Source organism: Lingula anatina, chromosome 1 (genome assembly GCF_051362555.1).
Source record: "Lingula anatina isolate TDL-2025a chromosome 1, LinAna3.0, whole genome shotgun sequence".
Classification (NCBI taxonomy): domain Eukaryota; kingdom Metazoa; phylum Brachiopoda; class Lingulata; order Lingulida; family Lingulidae; genus Lingula; species Lingula anatina.
In genome coordinates this window covers 27,291,453-27,314,808 of record NC_141767.1, presented here as the reverse complement: position 1 = coordinate 27,314,808, position 23,356 = coordinate 27,291,453, and the positions used below count along the sequence as shown (strand labels likewise).

Below are 23,356 nucleotides of genomic sequence, written 5' to 3'. Positions count from 1 at the left end.
CAGTATTATATTTTGTGTAGTGTGCATGACATCTGGCGGTCAGGTTGTTTGAGAAAAGAGAACCTTTACTTAAAGCTTTTTTTGGTATAAACATTTGTCAAATTTATTTATTTATTTCAAATTGGTTTAACGTGATGGTCATATATAAATATAAATATAGAGGATTCGCCCCAAAAAAACTCATGCGGACGTCTTACAATAATCAGAAATAAGCCATTTCCGCTCACGACATGTGTGAGCATAAGATAGAAAACGTCCTTCAAAACTTAATAAAAGTTATCATCTTTATGTTTTCATCTGTCATACAGAATATTACACTTGCTCTTAATCTTACGCTGTCCATGTTGACACTGTTGATAAATGACATATTGAAAGAAAGATTAAGGCACACTCACGCTTTTTCTATTGCAGTTTGTTTTTTGATGGCATTCGTACACAATATGCACCCGAAGTGTGAGGGTTTATTGGCACCTCTCCTTTAAATGGGTAGATGAAAATTACCTTTAGATGTTTGCCTTAGAATTAGAATGTTTCATCTAAACATGTTCTCGACAGATAAGAGACCTCATCACTTTACTGAATATCAGGTTGGCACAATATAACATCTCTTTTATATTAATCTTTCTTTTGTGTGCTTAATAGCAAGCGTTTTATCAATTTCAAAAAAATATCGCAATATTGTCTTTTTAAAGGTCGAACTAAATCACATTCGCTAAAAAATGAGTAGTTTGTTGAGAATGCCGAGTGAATATAGGGTTAAATATGTGTTTATCTTCACAGTTTCTTCACATAGTAACAATGTATGCTAAGTGAAGTTTTGAAATGTGATAATATGACGTAACGTTGACATAATGTGATAATGTATAGGGACCTATACGGCAAATGGCAGTGAGTTGTGCAGATTGCTGTGCAAGACGTCACCAGCATTGTTTCAGTTCTAAACATGCCTTTCGTTTCTTCGTGTGATGCGGTGTATATATTTTTTGGTAAAAAGCATTCGCTATATCTGACAATCTATTTGTTGAACTCAAACCGCTAAACCTCAGAGTCAGGACTAACGAAAACCAAATCTTCATCCGGATTCATCTCCTTCAGCTCGCCACTAAATGCCGCATTGTCATAGGCATCTGTCTCCGATCGTCTGCTTTTTCTTTTGCGTTTACCATGCCGCTCTTTCTTTGAAGGTCTATTTTCAGCCTCCATGCTTCTGTGTCGGCTTCTTCTATGTTCCCTGAAGGCCTCCTTGAACTCTGCAAATTTTGCATATTTAGAATTAGCGTAATATTCTTCCGCATCTTTATATTTCACATCGTTGCCGGACGATTCTTTACTTTCATCATTAAGTTCAACTTCCACTTTTGGCATGGGTGCCTTATATTTCTTTGGTTTGTTTTTCGACGAAGTCTGGCTTTCTCGTTTTTTATCGATATCATTTTTTGTGTTCGCCTTCACTGCGTCTGTGCCGTTTTCCCTCTTTACTTCTTTTTCGGTTTCCGCCTCGCCGGTGTCCTTGTCTGAAATTTTGTTAAATTCCTTATCTTCAACAAAAATTGACTCGGGATCGAGTTCAGCACCCGATTGTGTCAGTTGTTTTCCTTTCGATGGTTCAAATTGTGCTACGTCTGTCACATCAAGCGGACCTCGGTCGTCTTCCTCCGCTGCTTTTGATTGTGCTTTTTCTGTTCTTGATTGTGTCTCGTCTTTGTCATTTTTCATTCGCCTGTAATGATTAATACAACACAGGGTATATGGAGGCCATTATTTTGTTTAAAACGAACTATAAAAACTATACTACAAGTATGCATTAATTTTTCTCCTGGCATCTACATCTGTTATCTACTCTTTTCTTGTGCTTGAGCAGCAATGTAGGTGTCCAGCGTTAGATTGAAAAATCCTTGTATCTCTCTCCAAGCTGGTATACAGAGAGAGAGAGAGAGAGAGAGAGAGAGAGAGAGAGATCCCAATACATTTACCTGAGTATTATGACCAGAATAATAATAATAACAAGCAGGACAAAGAGTACGCTGCACCCTATTGCTAAAGCTGTGACCACTCCCTGGGACAACCCGGCCTGCATAGGTGGTTCATTGCCTTGATCTGAAATAACCACGTTTCACACTGTTATATTTCAGTCAAGTCTTCACATCAAGATTACGCTGTAGTTCTATCATATTTAAGCTTCTTCGTGTCATTAAATTTCTGATGTTCCACAAGGGGTCCTATTTATTTTACACAAATAATCGCCAATAAGACTAAATAAATGTAAGCCTTATTAAATTTTTAGAAAAGTATGAATGCAAATAAAACTCCCATCTGTTGAACTGAGCTAGAATGGAAGAGGTGTGCAACGAACAAGGCTTGGTTTTATAAGAAAGCTTCGAGGTATAAAGCTCAACCAACTTTTAACCCAAATAATGGAGGATTTATCGACCTTACAATAGGCAGCCATATTGAGACTGGTTCCTGACATTGTGTTTACATGTCACTCGTAACCTACATGCCATGTAGGTAAATTCCTTTCTTTTTTCTTTCTGTGAGCTTGATAAAGACTGAATTTTAACATTTCTTTTGCATGTTGATCACGACTTCATAATTCCGAACTCATAATTCTCTCTCTCTCTCTCTCTCTCTCACACACACACACACACACACAAACACACACACACACACACACACACACGGGCGCACAGACATATACACAAGCACATACGTCATCGTCATGAAATTATATACTTACTTTCGGACATGATTTCTCTTGTCCAGAGCTAGAACACTATCTATCACTCTTTGACTTTAAAAGACCTCTCAAGAGTTGTCAAAGGGTCATTCTGGGGCACCTTCAATACAATACACAGCGATGATGTTTCGTCAGAAGCGTCACTTGATATTCCCATCACATAATTTTCTCTTCTTTCTACCGTTCAGGAGATGAAACGAGTCTTGCTTCAAAACTGTTCGTGGTCGTGCGTCTACCACACCCAAGGCGTGCACTGCGTCCCTTTTGCACATGCAAATGCCTTAACTAAACACGCCCTTTCGATTATTGGAGTCGGGTGTCGTGGAAGGGTTGACACTATTGCTCAGGACAATACTGTTGTAGGTCCTTTGTTCTGATTTGCATCACTGAGCACAGGTAAAGGGAAAATATACCTGCACTGCTTTAACTGTAAAAAAAAAACATATTCACCTTGTTCGGCCTACATATAAAACATACTACATAAGCAAAGGTTGAACGGACACGGGGCATCCAGCAGGTAAAAACGTGCGATCACTTGGTCTCGCATTTTAAAACATTGACCACGAATGCATTTTGATGAAGAGTTGTAGAAACTTGTGCATCTATTAGCACTAACCAAACATGTCGAGTTCTATATAGTGTCGTATCAGTATTTCGAGTGGCAGCCACACATTCGATCTAGCCGACTGTGACGAATTTGTTACTGCTTTTGTTATTTGCTCTACAGGTAGATGCTTTGTTATGTTGAAGGCACTTACAGAGGCTTAACCGGGAAGGGATTAAGATAATCCACCTTTTTCCACAACTGACCAATCGCCTATTGATGCACCTTAGATAGCACACTGTTGGTGAGCCAACATTGGGCCAAAGGCAGTCTTTCTGTTGGGCCACGATGGCCCACCGGTGGCCTGCGACCTTTGGCCACATGTTACCTGCGTAGCTATTGCAACGTTCCTATTGTACGATAAAATTAAATCGTGAAATAAAAGATAATCACGGAAATAAACCTCATTCTTTATTCAATGGAAATATTAACTTCAAAGAAAATAAAACATTAGTAAAAGACAAAGTGCGTACATTGTAAGTATCGGTGTCTATACTTTGGCAAAACTGATGTCAACATTATGCAGGTAACTCGTTGCACAGGGTGGCAGGGCACCAGAGGCCAGTGTTGGGCCCACGGAAAAAAGCGACGGATTTGTTGTCATCACCACTCGTGGGGAATTGTTCAAATTCATAGAAATTTACATTTCCGCCTAAAAATCTGATGTTAAGTGTCGAGAAAAGGACATTGAATTGATAGAGGTGATGGTGATGACTGCACACTGTTAAAACTCGTTGGATGCTTTTTTTTCTGTAAAAACCAGTATCAACCTCTCTATTTTGTCCAGTTAGAAACATGATACAAAACTTGTTTTATAAGATTCGAAAATTTGATAAGATTCAAATCCGGCCCTACAGTAATCCTCTGCCGACGAGTACCATTAAGAAGCTTAATCTGGTATTTTGACTTTTTTTTTTCAATACAAATCCAGAGAAATGCTGAAAATGGCGCACAGAGCAATCATACTGGGAACTCACGCTATTTGACACATGTTTACCTCTTTACCATTTAGCTTTTAAATAAAAAAGTCAATCATTTTTATGCTATATTTACGAACGGAAGGTGGTTTTTTTTGTGATTTAAAACAAGGATGAACCCGTTTAATTGAAAACAAATGTGACAAAAATATTTCAAATGTTGGGAATTTCGTTTCCCTAATAGACCAGGGTTATAAATCCCTTCAAACACAATGTTATCTTAGTAATATAAGATCTTGCGATAGACTTAAGGACGATAGAGAGATTCTTTGAAATGTCTGATGTATGAAAGTTCAATACCGTTAACAGCGCCTTCAGGGTAGACAATCAATCAAAACGTGACTCCCAAATATCCCCTATAACGTGAGTGTGTTAACAAGTACATATATCTACAATTACGTCATCAACAAGCGGAACATATCATTGTTTTAGGGGTGAGGTAATAAATAGCGCTTCCCCCGGTAGACAGGTGCGTGAGGTCGGCATTCAAGTACAACTTTGCCCCTGGAAATCCGTGTTGCAAAGCGCAGCGCCTGGGTTTCAGTAGCGTTCAATTACGTTCTTTTACGTGCACTTAATCGGGTAATCCAAAACATCGATTAATGCATGTAATCCGTGCGTAATGTGAAGTCGCTGTTTTAGATTCGTTATCAATGTGTCTCTTCTGCGATGCTCACTTTCTTCAGCTAGTTGTCTTAAGGGAATGTGTACTTATATCACAACAGAATTGCAATAATTCATAACTGTCAGCAGTCAGTGCAACATTTACAATTTGAAATATTATCAGCATAATTCTTCTGTCCTGTCTCCTAACAATTTGTCTTATATGTCTTATTAAAAAAATTAGAGTGAATACATCATTTCGGTGGCAATAAATAATCGTAAAATATTTTTGCGTATTTCTTTACCTTACTGGTATAGTCAGAATGGCCTGGTGTAGGGCAAAAAAGGTAATATTTTAATAGGCTCCTTGATTTTTCTCCTCCTAGCCCTCCTCCCCCTCCTCCTCCAATTGTTCCCAACGATTTTCTTGGAACCTTAAAAAGATAAAATGCTTAAGAGCAAGTGCTTTAAAGGGTTATTTATTAATCTTTTTTTTTCTTAATATTATTTCCTGATGCAAGGCTAGAAGCGGAAAGTGCGTCAAGTAAGCGTCATGTCTCAAACAAATCCTGTTACCGAAGGACCCCAGCAAACTGCCTCTGCGTATCAAGAAATAAACAAGGTTTTGTCAGATCAACGCGCTAAAGTACCCAAACATGACTCTATTCCATATGACCGGCAAGTGCAGAAGAAGTCTACTATGGCTTATGATAATCCACTGTTTAAAGATTCAAACGTCAAAAACTGTGATCAAGACTCGCATAAAATCAATGAGAGAGGGATAAAAGGATCTTCTTCTGAATCAAAAGGTTGTTACAATGCGGCTTTCCAGTCAGATACCCATCTGCCGCCAGAGGGCGCTTTAGCTTTTCCTGAAACTGAACAAGGGAAAGTCTCTGATTCCCACTTGGCACATGTCCACCGCGCACACACAGACGAGGACGAAGAGGGAAAAGGGGTGAAAAACACTGAAGTAAATCTAAAGCCTTTCCCAGAAGCAACAACACATGAGCGCGAAGGGACGGTGAAGAGAATTTCGTCCTTTGACAACTCTTGCTCAGAAACCAGTTCAGCACCGGTCGCTGACAACATAGACACAATGTCCTCACAAGCTGTAACTCAGAAAGTTGTCCTGGATGGAACTGTAGATGGCGAAAAGAAAATACTAGCCGAAACAAAAGATGCCAAAAAAGCTGAGTTACCGGAACGAGAAACTTGGGGGAAAAAAGTGGACTTTCTTCTCTCTGTCATCGGGTTTGCCGTGGATTTGGGAAACGTTTGGAGGTTCCCCTATGTCTGTTACTCCAACGGCGGGGGTAAGTTTTATCACCTAATATTGCCCATCAATGCTCTGTGGTCAGTATTGTGTTGAAAACACCAAGAGTCATTTAATTCGGATTTACAATGTATATTTGTACATGTAAATCACTGCATCGTTTGGTTGGTCTAGGTCGGATACTATTAGTTTTTTGGACAGAAAAATAGTTCTATACACATACTGTTTTAATAATAAACGCAATGAAGACGACTTTAGAAAGGCGAAATCACGTGGTGGTATGGCTTAAGACTAGTGCGCATTAGGCTCGTGTACGAATCTTTTTCTTTTCCGCGCATTATTAACCTGTTTTTTTTTAAATCTTATCTTTTAAACGTACGAAGCTGAGACCAGCATGTGTTCTTATTGTGCTAAAATCGTGTCACCTACTTGGGAAAGTTGGAGAAAATAACGGTATTGTGTTTTGAGAAAAATAGGCTTTTATGACGACTGGGAGTTATTCTGGCATTGAAATGTCAAATGAAATAAAAGTATAACCTGAATTCCACTTTAATATGAAGTGACCGTCACAATCACTTGTATATGTTATATGTCTGCTCTGCCGCTCTAATCTGTGTACAATTCAGCAACAAACCAAGAGTCCTGCCGAGGCCAATTCTTGTTTCACACAAGCCATTGTTTTAAGGCATGGTAGAGATTGTTATAACGCCAAAGGCCGCAGGTTTAATTTACAATGAAAACATGAACCCGCAAATTTGTGTAATTTGTAGTCAACTCCGTTGTTAAAGTAATTCACATTTTTAAACCCGCGTAGAACAAGTTGGGCTAGTTTTACGGCACATTCGTGAAGCAGAAAAAAACATTGTCAATTAGTTAGATACACGTGAACGATTTATTATCTCAGCATAGAATTTCAGGCCAGAATTTGAAAAAATAGCTGATGTGAACGAATGAAGCTATACTGTTTCACATGTTGAACAGATGAACGTGTTCGAGGCGCGTAAAAATAATTATTTAAAGCTTGAATGAATTACGGAAACTTTCTAAAAAGCGATCAAACATGTTTTTTCCTTAACATTCACTGATTATTGGATACCCTATCCTCAGTGAGTTTTTTCATTATCCGTTCTTGTCAGCACCTCAAGGCTGTTGAATCAAATGGAAATTGCATACCATTCCCCCAGTCTTTTCCATCTCAGCAAATAACTTTGTATTCGATACCCTGCCATCATATGTTCAATTTTAACGGGACGACGGCCAAATAAGTTCACCCTTTCTTAGATTTTAAGTTCGATATGACAGCCCAATTTTACGCTTGTTTTTCTTCTTCTTTCCAGGGGCCTTTCTCATCCCATATATCGTGATGTTGATCTTCGGGGGTCTCCCCCTATTCTACATGGAGTTAGCCCTGGGGCAGTATCAGCGAAGCGGCTGTTTGACGGTGTGGAAGAGAATTTGTCCGATGTTCAAAGGTAATCATCGATTTCCTTGTCAGCAATTTCTCGACAACGCGGCTTTCCAACTCATTATATTTTGAATTCAAATGAATAATAGTCCAAGTAATAAGTCATCAAGATGTCTGAGGATCAGTGAGGACACTCTGATTTGTAAATCAATCCTGGTTTGTGAATTGATCAGAGTGGCATATGAGAATAATACAGATAACGATAACAAGAACAGAGGAGGCGTTATATTTTAACACACTACAATTACCTTGCTTCCGAAAAAAGTGTTTTGTATGAATAATTTGCAATCTACAGTCAAGTTCATCCCATGTGTTTATATAGAAACAATCGTGCATGGTTTATTTTATCTTAAACTGAGGGTGGACTGAAAGTCGTTAGGGCAAGGATCGTTTTTTACTTTCACTTTTTATCATCAAAACCATAAAAAATGCCAATTCCCTGTTTTTACATCTAATAATAAAACAGCTACAAAAGTATGAGCATCACTCATCCTTTTTATCAGGTTTGATAGCAGTAACTGGGGTTAAAAGATCGGTTTGTCGACAACAATCAAATGGTCTACAGATGTCCATATGTATGTGTTTAAAGTAGCATTACTGGTGGTAAATTGCTCCCGAAATTTCGGGTCCAAGCTGAGGGAAGCGAAAGTTAGGTGAGGTCAAATTTTCTGATCTCAGTATGGTTGATTTTTCCATGTACAGAGCCGCCTCTATTATTGTTATATGTTGTCAAATTCGTAGTTTGCTATCTATTTAATAGCATAAATGATAGATCACTTCAAATTCCGACGGATTAGAAAAATACTTATTGTTTCTCCTGCAAACATAAAAATGTACGTTGTGCTGGTATTTAAACTACAATTCTGAGAAATGGAATGCCGTACTGTCAAGGTGAGTGTTTTATCCTGTGTTCTAATCGACCTCTCTGATTTGTTCAGTTTTCCGTCATTTTGTAATGACATTTGGGCGTGTACTTAATGGAAAGTCTCGTTTTTTACTCTCAGGCTTTTTGCGGCATTTAAGAAAAAGCAGTGAAACGGTAAACTCCCGACGGTCATTTAAAAAATTTCACTGGTTCCAACATTTCTGTGACTTATTCTTGAGTATAAAGACATACGGGAAAAAGATATGACAAAAGCACAACCTCAAGAAGCCAAATTCTTGGAATCTTTGCACATAAACAACATTCCTTATATCATTGTTTTTGCTATGTAGCGTAAAAACTATTACCGTTCTCAATAAAACGGGGAAAGAACAGGAAGCCACATCAAAACCAAATGATTAATTTTATCGTGTGGTTAATCTAATAAAATTAATATCAAACAAAATTTCTTATCAGTGTTTTTGCCTTTATGATAAGATGGGTTTATGATGATTTCATGCTCAGCTGGAGTCGTGATGTTCTGGAATCAAAATGGCAATAACAACGATAATAGTATAATAATTTATATTTATACCCCTAGAAGAGAAGATGCTCCCACAGACCACGTGCAATAATTTTTGATAGCAGAAAAAAATTCAACAAATCATGTATTCTCCACCCGCTCTGTGTTCTTATTTCAGAGAACATTATTAAGATGATGAACGATGAAAGCAAAGAACAACTAGGGAGAAAAGAATTTTGTGAAATCAATATATTACAAAGAAATGTTTATAGTTCTGTGGATATTCATGTATATCTCAACAACGCGTTTCATTATGAAGGCAAAGAAAGCGAGGACACTAAGGCGGGGCTCAAGCAGGTTTCTAATGTATATACAAATGTGACTTGATGTATGGAACTGGCTTGTGTGTAATCCTCCCTTTTACATGTCGATTATTTCACAATCCCTCGTGACTGCGGTGAATCTGGCTTTCAACTTGTGATTCTAATCATAATTTAGCAAACGCGAGTTTTTTTTCACTTCCATAAGAAAATGAAATTTTTTGTTTAAATGACAGTATGCCTGTTTCCTGCATACTCGATGTTGGTGTTCTACATACCAACTTCAATGCTGAACGTTCATATTGTTTATTGTGTTTTAACCTATCATTTAAGAAATAATTCCATTGTTTTAAGACAAAGAACTAGATGCTTTAACAGCCTTAAAACTTTCAAATTTATATAAAAAGGTTGATTTCCTGAATGTTAAAAAAACGCCCTATCTTTAAAGGTCAGTGCCCGTTGTTCCTATCCATTTTTATTGGGAGCAATACCAGGCATTGCAAATGGAGCTTTAGCGATTGTTGTCCCACTCGTTGCTTTATAGAGATGTTCTGTATATTTACGGTGGAGTAATTCCAGAGATGATGAAGCCTACGGTGAATCACATCAATATCATAATTCCAAACCAATTCGAAAGTCGTTAAACTTTCCCCCACAGTAGGCTCTGATTCCGTGGCATCTGATAAAACCGTAGACGTATGATTTTGTCGTTAACCGATCCATATCTTGAGCGCGATTTCCAAGTTACTGTCGACAAAGGGACTAGCTTTGCCAAATGTTAGCGTCTTGTCTTATGAATAATCGATTGATTTTGGAATGTGAAATAAAAGAACGGAACAAGCACAAATAAATAAAAGAAATATGCATTTCAAGACCACGCCTGTTGCCAGCATCGGGATAAAGAAATTGACAAGGCAACGACATGAATTTTCTTTACCTTTATAAGTCTTTAAACTTTCTGGCGTGGCTAATTCTTAGATTTTCAGCTTGATTACCTACAATCATGAACACAAAAGATCATCTTGTCGGGGACACATAAAATAGCTTAAAGGCTGTATACGGAAATAATTGCAGATTAGGATTCCTTGAGCATATACATCGATCCAGCGTCGGAAGAGAGTAATGCCTTGTTTCAAAGACCTCCAAAAGTGCAGCTAAACTCTATGTGTTTTAGCAGAATTTCTGCTACATTTTGAAAAAGTAAAACTACAGTATGTTTATCGCCAAATAGCTATATCAAACAACATCTTACAATACAATAAAACACTTGGTGAAATTTCGTTAGTTAAAAATTATTTGACTTTGTTAGGCCTAATGCACTCTCTGAATGGCCATGGTTTGCCCCAGAGCGCTCTTTCTCTTTATATTACTAAAATTATTTGGTTCTGATAGCGAACTGTTAGGATTTAGGAGTAATTTCGGATTATACATGCAAAAAAGTTTGGTGTTTGCATCTATTTTTTTTCTCTAGGGCATCAAACAAAACTGCATTTTTTCTTACATAGTCGAAAACCAATAATAGTTGAAACGTAATTTGGTTTCAATTATGAATATCTTCTTTTATAATTCCACCACAAATTTCAGGGTTAGAAGAAAATTCGTTCACTATTAAGTGTAAATATACCTAATACGACTTTGGTTTAAAAACAGCAATACGTAGAACCAGATAAGAGTACGCATACAGATGTAACTATACACAGCCATGGTTACGCATCCAATGCAGTGGCCGTCTTGGTTTGTAACGCATAGCATATCATATCATAAAAGGGTTGACATGTTCTTAAGCATATATTTTGAATTTTAGAAGTATTTTTTCGTCCTTGAAGAATAGATCTTCTCGAAATAAATTATCCTAAAGTTCAAGAAATAAGGATGGGTTTCTATCTGTTATGAGCCTAAAGAGTCGAAATAGAAGAACTTCTGAAGAATTGTAGGGAAAACGGTTTCCAAACTCTTTTTTCAAACAAACCACGTCCCCAGCCCAAGAGTGTCCCACCACTACGCATTCTTTTTATCAGGGTTCAGGGCGGGCTTGGGACCGTTGGATCGACATAACAGGCCCTTGACGTCAAATTAGGTATTTAGGATCTGTTACACATCTACCTTGGGTTGCTGGTTTTAATATTTAGCTGACCATTCCGGATGCAACGTTGCAATAGCCGTGTTTTGAAGTGTAAATATGGTAAAAATATAGTCAAGAGAAAAAAAACGTTATTCGTAAGTCACGCTTTTCTTGAAATTGAACTAAACGTAGATGTATGTAATGTTTTTTCGCCCTAATTAGATTGATACAAAAGGTGGCTCTGGTAAATCGAGCAAATCTGGTTTGCGTATTCAAGGATACAACATACACTTGCCACGGCGTCATCCTCAGCACACGGTCTCCTATTTATTTTTTCTACATCTAATTTCCTCCGTCCGAGGAAGATTATTGGCTTCGCTGAAAATAAAAAGACTTACTCAGTTGCAGACAGTGTTCAAGAAATATTGCGTTTCGTCTTTACCATATATATATATATATATATATATATACGTAACACCCGCTCTAGATTAAATAACCACGGAGATTTTTTCATGTTGATATTACATGTACTAGCCCTGGGGAGAAAGTTGGAAGGTGCCATCTTGAGTTCATTTTGTCTGTGATGAATTTCTTTTTATCAAAACATTATTGGCGTCCCAGAATCCATACAATCAAAGTTGCAAAAGAGGAAATTTAAGGGGATAATAGGACCGTTTATTATTCTTACACTTTGAGACTCAGCGGTCGAACTGGTAAGCTGCAGTCTAATTCACATCGACAGCACATTGCCCAAAACATCAAATCTGTTAATAGTCACAAATTCCCATTCAGAGGTAATTTGTCAGACCTATAACTGATTTGCCTGATCATCGCAGCCATGATACAACAAATAATCATTGATCAATGCAGACCTGTCAGTAATCCTTACTCTTCGTTGTAAGAGCGACAATGAAGTCACAAAATTAATTACATTTTAAAGGGTCGTTTTACCCATCCAATCATCACGCCCCCGACAAATGCGTCATCTCGTCCTCTGCCGATTGACAGATCACCTAAATGAATTTGTTTCATCATTCTTTAACAACATCAACCTGTTTCTAATTTATTGACAATGTTTATCTTTATCATTAAGCCAGAATTTAGATTTAGGCTGTCCAAATTAAGAATGATAGTTGGTGCTTTGTGATTCAAAATAGAATTATCCAAATGAATTATTTGATAAAAAAAACTTGCCAATTTACTCTTCAGTTCTCACACGTACCTTAATATTTATGCCTAATGTTGAAATATTGTCATTGCATTTGTAACCTTTGCAGGCATCGGTTTTGGCATCATTTTCATTGCCACCTGGGTCTCATTCTACTACAACACCATCATCGCCTGGGCGTTCTATTACCTCTTCTCTTCCATGGCGAGTGAAGTGCCGTGGGCCACCTGCGGAAACCCTTGGAACACGGACAACTGTACAACATTCCGAGACAGGTCGCTAAACAAAACGTTGGCCAAAAATAACTATTCCAAGCTTGCTTCTCACGAATTCTTTTAGTAAGTTACATAAGTATATCTGTTTTGATATAAAAAAATCTAGATTGCTGGTTTCGTAGAATATTTCCGGTAAATACAGACACACCAATCTACAAAAAGTCGCAACGTTTCATGTGATATCCTGTTTCACACTGTTCCACTAGCACTGTTCCAGATGTTTTAAAAGATAAATAAACAGGAAGCAATCGTTTTTCGGTTGATAACCCGTTGCTAGCCATTTTAGATACAAAATCGGCAATCTTTTAATATTGTGAGTATTATTGGAAATGTTGGTTGTATTGTAAAATCTCGTTTAATCCCATGTGTATTCCGATTGGCAACTTGCATCATTTCTTTTATTATATACAGCATTTGCAATTGAAGAAGTCTCAAAGTTGTTCACCGTCATTTTAATATATTCAATTCTAATCAATTTATTTCTGTTCTGGTACATAAATAATCATGACCTTGTACAATGTAATATAATTAAAACAAATGGTGCATTACCAGTCTCTAATTGATAATTTGATTGCTAGTTTGTGAGTGGACAAGTATATATCTTTATTTAATGACGATCCAAAAATCGACACGAAGTGTATTTGGTAACCAACACATACATTCTTAGCAGACCAACTATGTTAAATGTAACATATGATATTTTGTTTGTGATCATTCTAGTCGTGGAGTTCTTGAGCTACAAGGTGAAGGTCATGTGGACGACATCGGTAACATTGGTCCAGTCAAATGGCAGATTGCGCTATGTCTCATGGCCGTCTTTGTTTTAGTGTATTTTGCACTCTGGAAAGGAGTCAAAACATCTGGCAAGGTGAGAATAGGGCTTAAGGAAAGTCAAAGTATATATTTCATTTAAAAAATAAAGAAGGCCTATTTATTTCATTTGAAAAATAATATGTTAACAATCATATCAAATTTACGATTTGACAATTTTAAAGGTGTTTGTGTGTTTGTTAAAACGTGTGTATGTTTGTTTAAACGCTTTATGAACTAGACACTGAATGCATTTTGACATATTTTAATTTAAAAACTTTATGTACGCATTAAGTTGAATACTTCGTAATGTATTCAAGGCTTCATGACTGGAAACGTAGTTAAAACAGAAAAGAAAATATACAAATTATGTGGCCTTTTCGAAATGACACACGAGCGCGCGCGCGTGCCCGCACACACACACACACACACACACACACACACATGAACAAATAGTGATTTTAAAATATTTGCATTCCTTTAATGTAACTTCTTCTTTCTTCATAAGGCTGTGTGGTTTACCGCTACTATGCCGTACATAGTACTGTTCATCCTGCTTATCCGCGGCGTTACTTTGGAAGGATCATTGAGTGGTATTCTCTTTTATCTCAGACCGGAATGGGACCGGCTACTTGTTACACAGGTAAGACGTTCACGGAAATCTTGCAATACCCACTAATATGAGGAACAGAGAGAAAACAATTTTGCTTTTTTTCTTCATATATTTTCCATGTATTAAGGCAATTTGTACTTTTCAATCTTCAGGTTTGGATAGATGCTGCGGCACAGATCTTCTTTTCCCTGGGACCCGGCTTTGGTGTCTTGCTGGCACTTTCAAGTTACAACAAATTTCATAATAACTGCTACAGGTTTGTGAAAAGTACATCTGAACTGCATTCTTCATGCGAGAGTTCCCCTTCATACTAACATAACACCCCTGCTGAACATTTTACGAATAAATTAATCAACTTAGATACATTCTGACTTCTCTAGACTTGCATACACAAAGCGCCGGAGCAAAAATAACTCCTACAGTATTGTGTAAGCTAGTAATTCTGTGCACCAGAACTATTTGCCCTGTATTTTACGCTTCCAGTGACGCGTTGCTGACAAGTTCCATCAATTGTGCCACCAGTTTTCTGGCAGGATTCGTGGTGTTCTCAGTGCTGGGGCACATGGCCTTCATGGAGGGCAAGGACATCAAAACTGTCGCACAAGATGGTGGGTGGTACCCTGCTATAGGGTTCAGTGTCATAGCGATATATATTATATCAGCTGAAATGAAAAATATGTGTGTTGGCATCATGATTACCTTAAAACAATTAGATTTCTCTTGCGAACTTCCATTTATTCTTTTGTGGCCTTTTTGAGTATTTAATTTTTTCATTTAGTATCTTCCTCAAGTCAGGTTACGCAATTTCATTTTGAAAATGTCGAAAAGCCATCAGCGATTAGTTGTTTTCGTCCATATTGCCAGTAAGAACAAGAAGGAAACGGGACTGTCTCGCAGTTGTATTTCAATGTATGCCCATGGCATGCAAGTCTTGCTTACACAATGAAAATTGTCATTGTCATTGCTGCGATTGTATGACACATGTCATATCAATAACTCGTTTCTTGTTCGCAGGACCTGGTCTAGTCTTCGTCGTGTACCCAGAGGCCATAGCGGCACTGCCGGGTTCCGTGTTCTGGGCAATCATCTTCTTTCTTATGTTAATCACTTTGGGACTGGACAGCACAGTAAGTTTTGTCTCCATATTCTTTATTCATGACCATTTTATACAGTGCTGGGTTTTGCATGTTAATGTATTGCCTGTTTTGTTCTCTTTATTCTAGGAATTACACAGAACTTGAGGGACTCTCAGAAAAATAACTTGATCGAAAGACCGATTGGGAATCTTATAATATGGTGAAACCCAGTTTACACCATTGCAAAGAAATTGGTGTCCGATGCCGTTATTATGAAGCGTCAATATATTTTTCTTTGAAACATCAAATATGATTAATAAAATATCATATCCACACTCATTTTGCAGTTTGGAGGGCTTGAAGCACTGATCACAGGGATATGTGACGAGTTCCCGCAGACTGTGGGTAAAAGACGAGAGTTGTTCGTGGCTGGACTGATGGTCTACTGCTTCCTTGGCGCTCTCTCAACGACCACAGAGGTGAGTGATGCCAGTTGTATATTCTGTATTATCACGACACCTGAAGGGGTAAGAATAGATCATTAAATGTAAAGGTTATTAGAGTTAAATATTTTCTTCTTGAAAATGCCATCAATGAGCCAAACCTAAATGCCGATGGGTTTTCAGCGAAACATGATTCTATTAATACTTGTAAAGATGGTAATGATAATGATCAGTTCGCCTTCTTTATCGATCTTGCAATGTTTGTTATTTGTTCAAACCCAATCTTTGGTCATGATAATTGCATGTTGTTGTTACCTTAGTTTACTTCTTCTTATAATTATTTTTATTTGTTTGTTTGTTTTTGTTTTTCTGTATAATAATTTTTGGAGACAAGATTCACGTTGAAAAACGTTGGTCTTATTTGTCTGTGGATCCCTGTTTTAATTTCATTCATTCAGTTAATTTCTATTTTCACCTGTTCGCCAGGGAGGATATTCATTGGTTCTTCTGTTGGACACACACGGTGCTCCAATCTCCATTCTGTTCATCGTATTCTTAGAATGTATAGCTGTTAACTGGTGCTATGGTAAGTGAACGGCTCCAGGCAGGTTTTGGCATGATTGACACGCGCTATTTTCCCATGAACTTTTAATATTAAAACCAGTCGTTTCCTTTCCTCTTTTCCACATGCATTTTCTACCATTCTTCATTCCTTGGCATGGTTTTCAATGTGTAGCTACTTAGTTTTTGGAGTGGGTTATTACATTGGTTTTACAATGTTTTCCTGGCTTGAATGTCTTTTGGATTGAGTGTTTTCACGGGATTAATACTTTTCATAAACGACGCAAAAACATGCCGCACGTAACTCAAGACAGCCGAGCTCTTGCATTAAAACGCTTGCTTTCGCATCATGGCCTGTGCATTTTTAAAATAGTTGCCGCACACATATTTCCTGGTTTTAACTCCTTAACCGATTTCCAGTAGATAGAATTATATCGCTCGCTTATTCAACTCTGACTGTAAGAGTTGCGCTACCCTTGAGGTTTCGAGAAATCGCTTTGGTGATATGTGGGATCTAATGTTGTAATGAAACGCTTAATTTTTTTTTTTACTTCCTCTGCTTCTCCAGCTTAAAGCTGGGCACTTCGCAGTTTCCTTTGCTTTATAAGCATGGGGCATCGCCCTCCGTATTATCCGCCATTTCCTTAAACGCTTGAAATACTGCTGCTCGTGCCTATGGTAAGTTTAAATCTTGTTACATTTTATATGCTTAAACTGCATGAAAAACAATACTGTTTTTTAAAAATGCTGAAACTGTAGTTTAGTATACACTCGCAGAGTGCTTATTTCACTTTTTTATCAAAATGTAAAATATGGTTTGTCTTTAAAAATACATATTTGTTCTTGTGCAACACAGGTCTACGATCAGTTAAAAATAATCTGTTGAATGTATTAGAATTAAAAAATCACGATCCAGTGTATAATTTAGGTGTTAACCGGTTTGGCCAGGATATACGAACCATGTTAGGATTTCAGCCCGGGATCTTCTGGAAGATATGCTGGGCGATCATAAGTCCTATGTTTCTTCTGGTAAGAACACAATACTTTTATATTTGTATATTATGACATTTTCCATGAAACACATGTGGAACTTGTTTTGGTAATTCTAAATCCATCACACAAGTAATAAATGGTGCAGTAGAATTAACGATAACAATAGAAGTTACTAGCAGGGGCAAAATACCGCATTAACAAGTCAGATATGATTATGGTTTATATGTTTCTTTGCAGACTTTGTTTATTCTCTCGGTTGTATGGTACAAGCCGCCAAATTATACTACTGGTGAACCTTTCCAAGATTGGGTAGTGTCTATAGGCTGGGCGATCACATCGACCTCTCTAATCCCAATTCCGATATATATTATATATAAGTTTATTATTACCAAAGGAAAATTTAAAGAGGTATGTTAAATTCCAAACACTAATGAATGAATGAATGGATGGATGCATCAGAGGAAATGTACAAGTTTGAGATTTTTTTCAATTCAATTTGAATAAATATTTGGCGTTTGATAAATATATTATATGTTTTTTCTTATTATGTTATAATAATTTTTTTAACTCGATGGATTATTTAGATGTCCAATAAATGTGTTTGGTGAGATGACACAATCTGTAAATGTGCTGCTGTGAAACATGCAAACTTTATATTTATTTTCAGCGTCTGCTGTTGATGGTGGCGCCAGAAGAAAGACCAGCAGTTGATGAAACGAACGGCGTACAGTACGTTATGCCCACCACGCATTTCATTTAAATGACTTCGACAATAAAGATGAATGTGCTCTGCTGTAGCTTATAAAGGACAGAAAAGGGGGAATTACACAATATTCTGAACCGCTTGTAGTACAAGTATGCCTGGTGCATAACTTAAGATGTGCTTTGATTAATTAAAAAAATCACGTAGTCAACGCTTGGAATGTTGTGTATTTCAGTTTCATTTAATATGTAATAAGCATTCCACTATATATACAAAGTAGTGATTGTTAATATAGAGTACGAAAAAAGTGTAAAATGTGTACCCTAAGATTACTGTACATCCCTTAGCTGCAGAGGCCTGGCCAGGGTGTAAAGGCAATCGTTAAGATATTGCAATGCAGTCCGTGTTCGATATCGGTCATGTCTTTGTAAAATTATAGAAAAAATGGCGGTAGGGGTCTCTAAAGATCGTATTATAAGCCTACAGAAAGTAAAGATGTTCTTGAAGACGAAGGTTACCTTTTGGCGTAAAAACGTTCAACTAAATATCCTGGTGTTAGTGATACATTAGTTTAACGTTATGTAAAAAGATGTATAGATGTATTTAATATACGTATAGACAAAGGTTAAGTATTGTCATTATCTTCGTGTATTTATTTTCCTTTAGATTATAATTATTATCTTGCTAAGCAAGTATTATCTAGAAACTAGTAATGTTTTTAATTAACTTTGTATTTGTCAAAGTATTAAACCAGTGCACTTGTGTATAAATATAGGAAAATGTGTTCGTATGATATAAAATAGCTTTTTTTATTTGACCTAATTAATAAACGGTATTTAGTTATTTACCAATGTTAGCCAATGGACCAGAGTTTTCACAGCAGAAGAGACATTCAAATGGAATCTATAGCTAGGCGCAGGAAAGTTGAACTGGTCAGTAAACGTGAAAAGGAGTCGTATTTCTATTTTAATTTTTATGGTACCTTTATCCAGACTTTGATTTATATTGATTCAATCAAATAAATGTATTTTTCCATTTTATGTGTAAAGTTTAACACAAAGTTGATACATAGGCCCTATTATTCGCTCGGTTCATCGTGTCCAACTTGTCCCCTTTTGATTGGATAAAGGAAACAAAATCAAACCTCTCAAGCCGAAAGGTCTCATATGTTCACAATTTCATAATTCTACTTTAATTTCTGTCGTTTGTGGTGAAAGTATGAAAAATAAATATTTGTGGTGGCTTGCACAGCATGTGTCCCGTATAATTCCCTCTCTGCCTGGTGTACCCTATACTTTCATTTTCTTCTGACACTCATGTGTGTAAGAGAATGTTAAAAACACGCACGGTTTCTTCACATCTGAAGCAAGGCAACCGTACCGATTATACTATTTGTTTTGACGATAGACCTTTTTTATCTTTTTCACCGCTGCTTTCGGCTAGGGCGGATATAACGTGTTCGTATTACTAGACTCACATGGTGTCCCCATCTCAATTCTCTTCATCGTTTTCATTGAAGCTATTGCGGTGAACTGGTTTTACGGTAAGTGCTACGTACGGTATCAAAACATGCAAAGTTGAAACGGGCTCGGTCGTTTCATTATTAAGTCAATGGGATTATTATATAAAGTCGAATTGTTAATTTACAAGTACCTATGTAATATCATCAGAAAGATTCATACATAGATATCTGTCTAACCTTCATATGATATAGAGAAACAAAAGATTATATAAGAGTTGCTACGCCCAAAAATTAATTAAAAGGCGACTTTCAATAAGTCCTTCTATCTTGTATTTCAGGGGTGAATCGTTTCAGTGGTGATATAGAAACGATGCTGGGATTTCAACCTGGTATATATTGGAAAATTTGCTGGGTGGCTATCAGTCCCGTATTCCTGCTGGTAGGTGTGGCTATTAGTCATATAAGTATATGTATTTTTTGTGGCGTTTATGGGACCATTGCCACAGATATTTGGATCGATCTATTTCCCTGGGGAGTCTCACTAAATTGCTATCAAACTAACCGGCTTAAACGTCTGTCACGTCTAGTAAAACTGTTAGGTGGTAATTATCTTACCCCTAGCTGATTCGGTAGGCGTGACAGACATTTAAACCTCTAGAGCTGATAGCAATTTAGCGTGAACCCCCAGGGAGTTAGGTCGATCCAGACGGATCGATCTAAGTATGGGAACCCAGTCTATGACAACAAGTCTAGTATATAACCAGAAATGCTATTCTTGCTTGTTAGTCAGCTACCGACCTGACAAATGATGCTTTGCACATATACCATCTGTGGCAGTATCGTAGCCAAGTTGAGGCAGATAGGTCATGCTCCTCGATTTTTAACTAGCAGTAATTAACGAATAAGGCTGGTCCCAGGAAAGTGACTAGGACACCCTTTACAAGGTTTTACAGGGCTTCTTCGTTTTTTTTTTTTGTTTTGTTTTGTTTTTTCAAAAACCTTTGGCTACGGGGCTTGCCAGCACGGGCTTAGAGGATCGATATTACGGACAACGCCAAAGATAACATTGTGCAAATGCTTGCTTCCGAAATCAATTTTAAGCAATGGTCAATCGGTCACTGTAATTCAGAATAGATCCCGTCTTTTCCAGACCCTCTTCATTCTTTCCATCGTGGGGTACAAACCGCCTGTTTACACCCACGACGAACCTTTCCCTGGCTGGGCTATTGCTATAGGCTGGATGATCACGTTATCGTCTCTGATCCCGATACCAACCTACGTCGTATACCTGTTGCTTACGTCTAAAGGAGGGCTGAAACAGGTATATATGAATTATTCTTCATTGATGGTAAAATTTCATAATATTTTTGTGTTGATTTAACACGCGAAATTTCATTAGGTTTACGTTTTTTAAATAATTTGTTCAAAGGGGTTTTATTACAATGTGTTTTAGTAAACATTACAAATTGTATCGTGGGTTGATAACCTTTTTTTTCGATATGTCTTTTTTTTTAAATATTTACAATACTCTATTACAGCGTTTGCTTGCAATGATCGAGGCAAAAGAAAAGCCTCCAGTAAGTGAAAAAGAAGCCATATGTTCTGCGCCAGCGACTCACTACTTGTAATCACACCAATGGACAAAAAAAGAATTCTTCCTCAAAAAGGCTCAATTTTTCCCTATTAAAACTTCGGTATTATACATAATGCTTTGCAGATTATTGTCTTTCTTTTCAAATGACGTGTTGGTTGTGTATGTCTAAACAATTTCCTTTTCAAAGACGAGAATCAGTGGGAAACCAGTGGTGTCCAAAATGTCGAAAACCAAAGATCGCCCCTTTTTTTTCTCTGCACATTTACTTACAATTTAAGGAGTACAAGAGGGCCGACAAAGTGGCTAGGTGCTCAAACTGTAAGACCGCTAGTTAGATGCATCCTTCTCGGAACTAACGGCAGTTACTCCATCTGACAGCAATAAATTCTGGATGACCAGAATGAGACTAGTTTTAGGAATTTGCCAAAGTTTTAACGATCAGTTTGAAAGGAGTGAGGATGGAGTGATAGAAATGTTGCTCCTGTATGTTAAATATTGCAGATTGGTTCCTATCCATAGTACTTTAATAATACAGAATTGTATGAAATGTATATACTATCTATGTCACGAAAAGCAAGTTTTCGCTTAACGACATAGTTTACGTTAGTAGTGTTGTTTCTTGAAAGCAGGTAAAATACTAATTGTATTAGATAAAAAGAACATGACATTCTCCGCCAATCAATTGCGTTTCAGGCATTTGGCTGAACATAAGTTGTATATAAGCCTTATAGGACTTACAACATGTTTGTATAAGGTGTACACTGTAGATTATCAGGTACCTGCTAAGCATAGGCATTCAAGTGCCTCGACTTGTGCTGAAAACGTCTGTTATGAAAATCAATGTTTACATGTGATAGGTGGTATGTTTACAAAGAAAAGTTAGAGCTATTTTATTTAAATAGGTCTACCTTAGACACGAAAACTAATATAAATGTTCAATGTTACTGTTACACTAGAACACGTGCCTGAATGTGTTTTACATGTCTTCGTTCTGTGTAAGAAGAGTTCGATTTTAACCAAATTTTCTCACCATCAAATAATTCTGTCGAATAACCAAAATTCATATTTGACAGAGGTACAAATCCCTGACCTGCTGGTAATAAATGATAGTTATAGCGAAATGTGATGATTAATCCAAATTTTAATTACAAAAGTCTGGTGTAAATGTTGTTGTTCCTGCAGTAATCCCATGACAGAAGTTCGTGTATGTATTGTTGTGTTTTATAATTAAAACGTAAGAAATTCGAAAGATATTTTGAGTTTTATGTGACCTATATTTATTCATCATATTATTAAAAGGTTTGAAAGGTGATGCGTCACATCAAATTCAATCATATCGAAATTCGAAACAGTACCATTGTTTTGTTTTAACGTGTTCTTTTAACCCGAATCTCTTTGTTTGGACCCATCAAAGTACACCTTACCAATAAGTGAGTCTGTCTTATGAGCTACTAAAAGTAGGCGTCATACACAGGGGAACATTTTACTTCTTTGAACGATCCCTCGATATATTATCAGATCAAAATCGGCCTCAGACACCAAGAATCATTCAGAAACTATGCACAAATGATGAAATAACGTGTTGACATAGAATAAAAAAAAGATAAATAACTAATATATTTGGAATAAAGTTCACGGCTGTGAATCAGTTTAGCCCAGCGGGACACCCCGAGCATCGACACCTTATTCGATCCGTCATTTACCGACATACTGCATTGGAAAGACCTACTGTAATGCTATATGTCCAATAATGGCCGCCAAGTTGTAGATAAATATCCATATGCTTTGAAATTCTAGGTTAAACAGCCAAAAATATCAAAAGCATAAAATGTATTATTATGGATACACTGGAACTTTATATCTACATTTAATAGCCGATATGATGAAATGGCTTTAGTTACGTATGAGTCTGATTGTTAATCTTCTAACGACCATCCAGAAGATTCTCAGACGATGATATCAATCAATAGAAGTAATTTAGGCACGAGCTCCATTGGCAGACGTCAGAATGCGCTATGATATTAAGACTGTCACGCAATTCTTCTTTTTCGGTCTGCTATATTAATGAAGATCACAGTAACATTGCAAAATATAGTGGAAAAACGCGACAATACCACGGGATAATACCATGGCTAATACTACGGCTGCAGCTCGAAAGACACAAGACCTAAATACAAGTACGATTAAAAAAACACAAGAAATGAAAGCCAATCACAAACTGGAAAGGGT

The 23,356-nt window shown here is 37.1% G+C and overlaps 2 protein-coding genes across 3 annotated transcripts; one reads left to right on the top strand and one right to left on the bottom strand.

The window, feature by feature from the left end:
- Nucleotides 1-72: 72 nt before the first annotated feature.
- On the bottom strand, nt 73-3,261 carry LOC106160308 (uncharacterized). Its single transcript, XM_013536861.3, has 3 exons — nt 2,738-3,261; nt 1,974-2,097; nt 73-1,720 (listed from the first exon to the last, which is right to left on the bottom strand). Exons 1-3 carry the CDS (start codon nt 2,745-2,747, stop codon nt 1,036-1,038), a joined length of 819 nt encoding a protein of 272 aa, XP_013392315.2. The 5' UTR covers nt 2,748-3,261; the 3' UTR covers nt 73-1,035.
- LOC106160302 (sodium-dependent serotonin transporter) lies at nt 3,189-22,400 on the top strand. Of its 2 annotated transcripts, none has more exons than XM_013536854.3 (14): nt 3,189-3,254; nt 5,443-6,237; nt 7,535-7,669; nt 12,707-12,935; nt 13,593-13,740; nt 14,191-14,325; nt 14,448-14,551; nt 14,779-14,903; nt 15,310-15,422; nt 15,719-15,850; nt 19,515-19,614; nt 19,872-19,972; nt 20,684-20,854; nt 21,072-22,400. In XM_013536854.3, the coding sequence occupies exons 2-14, from the start codon at nt 5,475-5,477 to the stop codon at nt 21,159-21,161; spliced, it is 2,346 nt and encodes a 781-aa protein (XP_013392308.1). In that variant the 5' UTR covers nt 3,189-3,254; nt 5,443-5,474; the 3' UTR covers nt 21,162-22,400. The 2 variants fall into 2 exon arrangements, with proteins under 2 accessions (XP_013392308.1, XP_013392305.2); XM_013536851.3 differs by lacking the exons at nt 19,515-19,614; nt 19,872-19,972; nt 20,684-20,854; nt 21,072-22,400 and adding exons at nt 16,301-16,400; nt 17,304-17,404; nt 17,606-17,776; nt 18,036-18,488 and having other exon boundaries at nt 3,195-3,254.
- The last annotated feature ends 956 nt before the right edge of the window (nt 22,401-23,356 follow it).